This window comes from Procambarus clarkii, chromosome 58 (genome assembly GCF_040958095.1).
Source record: "Procambarus clarkii isolate CNS0578487 chromosome 58, FALCON_Pclarkii_2.0, whole genome shotgun sequence".
Lineage (NCBI taxonomy): Eukaryota > Metazoa > Arthropoda > Malacostraca > Decapoda > Cambaridae > Procambarus > Procambarus clarkii.
This window is the reverse complement of record NC_091207.1, coordinates 23,994,148-24,002,075: the sequence shown is the minus strand read 5'-3', so window position 1 is coordinate 24,002,075 and position 7,928 is coordinate 23,994,148. Positions and strand designations below refer to the sequence as shown.

The window sequence follows — 7,928 nt, the reverse complement described above, 5'->3', positions numbered from 1 at the left end:
TTTTAACACCTAACCAGTTATAACAACCAATATAGCAAGTTGTAACAATGTTCTAATATGTCATAAACACGTTAAGCCAAGATGTAACAACTTTATTTCAAGTTGTAACAAGCGGAAAATAGAGACAGTTTCGGTTTGTGTTTCCAGGGCTGTCTCACACTGAAGTCTCTATTTACATCAGTAAGCTTCTGAACACTAGAAACACAAAGCTGTGTAGTTCCTATCGCTAAAGCTTGCGTTGTGACGTTGTTAGTTATTAAATAAAACACAAATTCTTGGATATTAAACTAGATAAGCTTAACGTTTAGGAAAGACCTGGGTAAATACTGGTCGCTTTGGACTGTTAATATGTGGAACACATTATCGTGTAACACAATACACGTGGAGTTTGGTAACTTGCTGCAAGTTAAACACACACATATGACTGATTTTGTGTGGATATATATGTATATCTGAGCTGCCTCACATAGGCCTATAGGCCTCCTGCAGTTTAATTAATGCTTATATATTTCATTCCTGGCCCAACAGTGCCTATAACCTACTGAGCGACGCGAACAACTGAACAATGTTCAATGATTGTGATTTGATAAAGCACAGGTGATTGTAATAGTGTTATTGTTGCGTTATTAATTGCGCTTGCAAACGCACCTGTCCGGCCTAAGGCGAGCACTGGGAGGCTTTTCATCTGGTCCTGCAGCTGTGGGTGCCTGGCACGGTGCCGCGCCTCGGGCTGAGTGCCCTGGAGTGCCTCCTATTGTCCTCAGGTTCCCTTATTCACTCTTGGTTACGAGTTGTAGTTTTTGTCCAGGTGGTGAATGGGTGGCTCCTAGTGGGTGTAGCCTGGTGAGTGTAGCCTGGGGTGTAGCCTGGGGTGTACCCTGCTGGGTGTACCCTGCTGGGTGTAGCCTGGGGTGTAGCCTGGTGGGTGTACCCTAGTGGGTGTAGCCTGGTGAGTGTAGCCTGGGGTGTAGCCTGGTGGGTGTACCCTAGTGGGTGTAGCCTGGTGAGTGTAGCCTGGGGTGTAGCCTGGGGTGTACCCTGCTGGGTGTAGCCTGGGGTGTAGCCTGGTGGGTGTACCCTAGTGGGTGTAGCCTGGTGAGTGTACCCTGGGGTGTAGCCTGGGGTGTAGCCTGCTGGGTGTACCCTGGTGGGTGTAGCCTGGTGGGTGTACCCTGGCACGTCCTCTGGGGTGTAGCCTCGTGGGTGTACCCTGACACGTCCCCTGGGGTGTAGCCTAGTTTGTCCACTAGTGTGCACCCTAGTGTGTGTGTGTGTGTGTGTGTGTGTGTGTGTGTGTGTGTGTGTGTGTGTGTGTGTGTGTGTGTGTGTGTGTGTGTGTGCATATTTAATATTTGTACCTGCAGGATCGAGAAGCTGCTAGCTCTTGGACCCCGCCTATCTAACCGTCGGTTGTTCAATGTACTGACTTCCGATCTATTTTCCTCTATCATGTATGCTACATATATTTCACATCCATACATATACACACACATGCGCGCGCACACAAATACATATATACACGCACACATACATCCTGAATGAGTCGGATATCAAATAACTTAAGTTGGAAGCACGCTTGGGAATGAGTAATCACAGTGTACTGTTATTTGAGTACCTGGTTAAGGAAAAAAATAGGAGTAATCTTCCCCCCCCCCCCCCCCCCCCCACCACCACCCGAAAAAAAACTAGAAAGCAAAGGGCTGACGTACCGAAAGGGGAAATTATGAGGAGATGAGAAAATTCCCTAAGAGAAATACCATGGGACACAGAACTAAGTCCGTACACGACATGATGGACTATGTCACCCAAAAGTATCTAGAGGGAGTAAAAAGTTTATCTCGGAAGTAAAAGCGGAATCCGTGGATTAAGAGAGCATGTATGGACGCAAAGAAACTAAACAAAAGGGCGTGGAGGAACTACCTAAATAACAGAGCACCAGAGAGCAGCGAGAGAGATACCAGAGGACCAGGAATGTGTATCTCAGTCTGTGAAGATAAAGAGAGACAGTATAAGAATGACGTAGCAAATAAACGCAAGATAAAGTTCCAAAACTGCTCCACAGTCACATCAGGAGGAAAACAACAGTGAAAGAACAGGTGATGAAACTCAGAACGGGTGAGGACAGGTACACAGAGAATGACAAAGAGGTGTGTGAAGAACTAAACATGAGATTCCAGGAGGTCTTCACACCAGAACGCGAAGTCTCTGAAGAGGAGGCAGTAAACCATGCAGCCTTGAAAGGGTGCGAAATTACCATAGATGAGGTTAAGAGGCACCTGTTGGATCTGGACGTGAGAAAGGCAATTGATCCGAACGAAATCTCACCATGGGGTACTGAAAGAGTGTGCAAAAGTACTTCGCTTGCCACTCCCCGTGGTGTATAATAAATCACTGGAAACGGACCTACTAGAAAGCTGGAAGGCAGCTAATGTAGTCCCAAAATATAAAAAGGGTGACAGACAAGAGTCACTAAACTACAGGCCAGTGTCCTTAACTTGTATACCAAGCAAGATGATGGAGAAGATCGTGAGAAAAAAACTAGTATCAAATTTAGAGAGAAAGAACTTCGTGATAACCCATCAACATGGGTTCAGGGAGGGTAAAACTTGCCTATCTGGCTTAACAGAATTCCACGACCAGGTGACAAAGATTAAGAAAGAAAGAGAAGGTTGGGCATTTTCTTGGACTGTCGGAAAGCCTTTGACACAGTACATCATAAAAGGATGATGCATAAGCTGGAAAAACAGGCAGGAGTAACTGGAAGGATGCTACAGTGTATAAGGGAGTACCTAAGCAATAGGAAGCAGAAAGTTACTGTGAGAGGTGGGACCAATAAAATCAAATAAAATCTATTTGTCACTCTGAATAAATACACTGTTTTACTTAACCAGAAATATACAAACCCTAACAACCCACCTAACCTATCAAATGTCATGCATGAAAAACGTCAATATTACGACGCTTTAATATTTACTAACATGTAACAATTTTGACGGTTCGTAGATTGTGTAAACAATAAAAAGAGACGGATTAGATGACGGGACGGTTTCATATGTGTTGCAACACCATATAATGATCTGTGTAACACTGTTGTTACAATTCATAACATTCTCTATGAAACACTCTTATTGCAAGACCGTAACATTCTCCATACAAAACTGACGTTGCAAGGCCGTAACGTTCTATAAGCAACACTGCTGTCTTTGCAATGTCGTAACATTTGTTATGCAACACTGATGTTGCAAGGTTGTAATATTATCTGTTTAATACTCCCTTTGCAAGTCAGTAACATTATATCTGCAACAGTGTCGTCGAAAGGTTGCAAATATTATCTGTGTAATTCTGTCGTTGCTGCAAGGTCGTCAAATTCTCAGTGCAACACTGGCGTTGCAAGATTGCAGCATTCTCTGTGTATCGCAGTCGTTCGAGTGCTCGTATATACCGAGAAACAATGTCCTCGTTCATCGGATCACAGTTAATTACCTGAGAGCGCTCCGCGCTATGTTTTCTGGCACTTAATGAGGCACTCTCGGGGAAGCTGTCTTGATTGCCTAGTAATCCTGGCACTCGTCAAAGAGCCATAATCTCGCTTAATCATCTTCAGTCTTTTTTTTTGAGTCTGTATCAAGGAGGATTTACACTGATGTAGTGCACCCCAATATGAAACATGCTACAAATGAACAAATCCACAAGGGCCGTTATCTTGAGGTTATCTTGAGATGATTTCGGAGCTTAGCGTCCCCGCGACCCGGTCCTCGACCAGGCCTCCCTTTTGTTACACATCCCCAGAAAGCAGCCCGTAGCAGTTAACTAACTCCCAGGTACCTATTTACTGCTAGGTAACAGGGGCATCAGGCTGGAAGAAACATTTTGCCCATTTGTCTCCGCTTCCACCGGGGATCGAACTCGGAACCTCAGGACTACGAATCCGAAGCGCTGTCCACCCAGCTGTCAGGCGCCCTGACAGACGTGACGAGGGATGAAACCAACGTCCGAGAGAATGCCTTCGTTTATTTGTTTATTTGATGCATCAGACTATTGTGTTTCCTGTGTGTAACATGCTACTTGTTTGCCATATGAACTGCCCTGATTATTTTTGTGAGAGAACGAGAAGAACAGTCGAGTCAGGAGGTGACCTTTCTAGGAGGTAATATTTGTACCGTATAGAGAGAATCTGCGGTCTTGAACTCCCCGGAAGTGTGTAAGTGTGTGTGTGTGTGTGTGTGTGTGTGTGTGTGTGTGTGTGTGTGTGTGTGTACGTGTGTGTGTTTGTGTGTGTGTGTGTGTGTGTGTGTGTGTGTGTGTGTGTGTGTGTGTGTGTGTGTGTGTGTGTGTGTGTGTGTGTACTCACCTAGTTGTACTCACCTAGTTGTGTTTGCGGGGGTTGAGCTCTGGCACTTTGGTCCCGCCTCTCAACCGTCAATCAACAGGTGTACAGATTCCTGAGCCTATTGGGCTCTATCATATCTACACTTGAAACTGTGTATGGAGTCAGCCTCCACCACATCACTTCCTAATGCATTCAATTTGTCAACCACTCTGACACTAAAAAAGTTCTTTCTAATATCTCTGTGGCTCATTTGGGCACTCAGTTTCCACCTGTGTCCCCTTGTGCGTGTTCCCCTTGTGTTAAATAGACTGTCTTTATCTACCCTATCAATCCCCTTCAGAATCTTGAATGTGGTGATCATGTCCCCCCTAACTCTTCTGTCTTCCAGCGAAGTGAGGTTTAATTCCCGTAGTCTCTCCTCGTAGCCCATACCTCTCAGCTCGGGTACTAGTCTGGTGGCAAACCTTTGAACCTTTTCCAGTTTAGTCTTATCCTTGACTAGATATGGACTCCATGCTGGGGCTGCATACTCCAGGATTGGCCTGACATATGTGGTATACAAAGTTCTGAATGATTCTTTACACAAGTTTCTGAATGCCGTTCGTATGTTGGCCAGCCTGGCATATGCCACTGATGTTATCCGCTTGATATGTGCTGCAGGAGACAGGTCTGGCGTGATATCAACCCCAAAGTCTTTTTCCTTCTCTGACTCCTGAAGAATTTCCTCTCCCAGATGATACCTTGTATCTGGCCTCCTGCTCCTTACACCTATCTTCATTACATTACATTTGGTTGGGTTAAACTCTAACAACCATTTGTTCGACCATTAATTCAGCTTGTCTAGGTCTTCTTGAAGCCTCAAACAGTCCTCTTCTGTTTTAATCCTTCTCATAATTTTAGCATCGTCCGCAAACATTGAGAGAAATGAATCGATACCCTCTGGGAGATCATTTACATATATCAGAAACAAGATAGGACCGAGTACAGAGCCCTGTGGGACTCCACTGGTGACTTCACGCCAATCGGAGGTCTCACCCCTCACCGTAACTCTCTGCTTCCTATTGCTTAGATACTCCCTTATCCACTGGAGCACCTTACCAGCTACACCTGCCTGTCTCTCCAGCTTATGTACCAGCCTCTTATGCGGTACTGTGTCAAAGGCTTTCCGACAATCCAAGAAAATGCAGTCCGCCCAGCCCTCTCTTTCTTGCTTAATCTTTGTCACCTGATCGTAGGATTCTATCAAGCCTGTAAGGCAAGATTTACCCTCCCTGAACCCATGTTGGCGATTTGTCACGAAGTCCCTTCTCTCCAGATGTGTTACCAGGTTTGTTCTCACGATCTTCTCCATCACCTTGCATGGTATACAAGTCAAGGACACTGGCCTGTAGTTCAGTGCCTCTTGCCTGTCGCCCTTTTTGTATATTGGGACCACATTCGCCGTCTTCCATATTTCTGGTAGGTCTCCCGTCTCCAGTGACTTACTATACACTATGGAGAGTGGCAAGCAAAGTGCCTCTGCACACTCTTTCAGTATCCATGGTGAGATCCCATCTGGACCAACAGCCTTTCTAACATCCAGATCCAGCAGGTGTCTCTTGACCTCCTCTCTCGTAATTTCGAACTTTTCCAAGGCCGCCTGGTTTACCTCCCTTTCTCCTAGCACAGTGACCTCACCTTGTTCTATTGTGAAGACCTCCTGGAACCTCTTGTTGAGTTCTTCACACACCTCTCTGTCATTCTCTGTATACCTGTCCTCGCCTGTTCGAAGTTTCAATACCTGTTCTTTCACTGTTGTTTTCCTTCTGATGTGACTGTGGAGTAGCTTAGGTTCGGTCTTGGCTTTGTTTGCTATATCATTTTCAAAACTTTTCTCTGCTTCTCTTCTCACCCTGACGTACTCATTCCTGGTTCTCTCGTATCTCTCTCTGCTTTCTGGTGTTCTGTTATTCCGGAAGTTCCTCCACGCTCTTTTGTTCAGTTTCTTCGCTTCCATACATGCCCTATTATACCATGGATTCTTCTGTTGCTTCTCGGATTTTTCCCTTTGGGCCGGGATGAACCTGTTTACTGCCTCCTGACACTTTTGGGTAACATAGTCCATCATACCCTCTTCAGACTTATCTCTGAGGTCTGTATCCCAAGGTATTTCACTTAGGAAACTTCTCATCTGTTCATAATTCCCCTTTCGGTATGCCAGCCTTTTGATTCCTAGTTCTTTTTTGGGGGAGATAAGTCCTTGTGTGTGTGTGTGTGACTAAGAAATCCAAGGATGCGGGTTCGATCCCAATTAATGGGCCTCAGAATATTCTCAGTCGCTAACTATTAATTATGTATTATTAAGAAGCACTGAAACAACTCTAATGATCTAGAAGAAAAAAACGTATAATTATGATCATTTAAAACTCTAAGTGAAAGACACCAAATATTTCACACCTGACTTGGTGAAACTCGAACATGTGGCCTCTCTGTAAATGCTAGTGTTTCGTATACCATTATATATAGGCAGATCCCCCCCGACCAGCATGTGTTATGTCCGTCCCGTACCTCAGTCCGTTCACCCTGCAAAGGTTTGTTTGTGTGAATCTAGCCCCAGGCATCTGGCCCTCCTACTTTGGACGGAAGGAGTGGAATCCTTATCGATATAGATGGATAAGGAGATTGTTAACGAGATCATCGCATTTCTCACTGACTTTAAACCATTTCTGATACAGAGATACAACCTACAACCACCACCACTACCACCACCACCACCACTACTACCACCACTACCAGCACCACTACCACCACTGCTGCTCTACCTTCCTCCGGCACTCATCACTCCAGCGACAGCCTCTTACCCTGGAAGGTAGACATAGGTAAGTGATCTTAAAGACACGCGATAGACAATAGACATAGGTAAATAATGCTCCTCTGTTTATTACCTGAATATATATAATATATATTTATTATATATTAATAAAAAAAGGTATTACTTTTCTCTATTGACTTTAAACAAAGTTGTGGTGTTAGGGGGACAGAATGCGTCATAATATTTGACAAGCACACTTATGGTAATTAATTTAGTTTTTATATTTTTAGTATTGAGAAGTACCATTTTGGTCTCAAACTTGGTCTCATAGTTTAAGTCTTGCGCTTCAAGTATATATACCATTAAGGGTGACAAGGCTGAACATTTTAGGGATTAAGGCACACACTGCGCAATGTCAGGAGAACAAACTTTTTACACTCGGTTATTTGTAAGGTAACCTACATATATGGCATGATAGGGGCGAGGTTTTGGTCGTTATGGCTCCTTGACAAGGCGCCATAACTTGACAAGGTGCCACGACTTGACAAGGCGCCATAACTTGACAAGGTGCCACGACTTGACAAGGTGCCACGACTTGACAAGACGCCACGACTTGACAAGACGCCACGACTTGCCAAGACGCCGCGACTTGACAAGACGCCACGACTTGCCAAGACGCCGCGACTTGACAAGACGCCACGACTTGACAAGACGCCGCGACTTGACAAGACGCCACGACTAGACAAGACGCCGCGACTTGACAAGACGCCGCGACTTGACAAGACGCCGCGACTTGACAAGACGCCA

General features: G+C 45.0%; 1 protein-coding gene across 1 annotated transcript in view; it reads left to right on the top strand.

Moving 5' to 3' along the window:
- LOC123768038 (uncharacterized) overlaps positions 1–7,928 on the top strand; it is a 98,219-nt gene that overhangs the window by 81,684 nt on the left and 8,607 nt on the right. Inside the window, exon 9 of the mRNA XM_069306785.1 lies at positions 7,045–7,188. Coding sequence (XP_069162886.1) covers positions 7,045–7,188 — 144 coding nt within the window. The remainder of the gene's footprint in view (positions 1–7,044; positions 7,189–7,928) is intronic.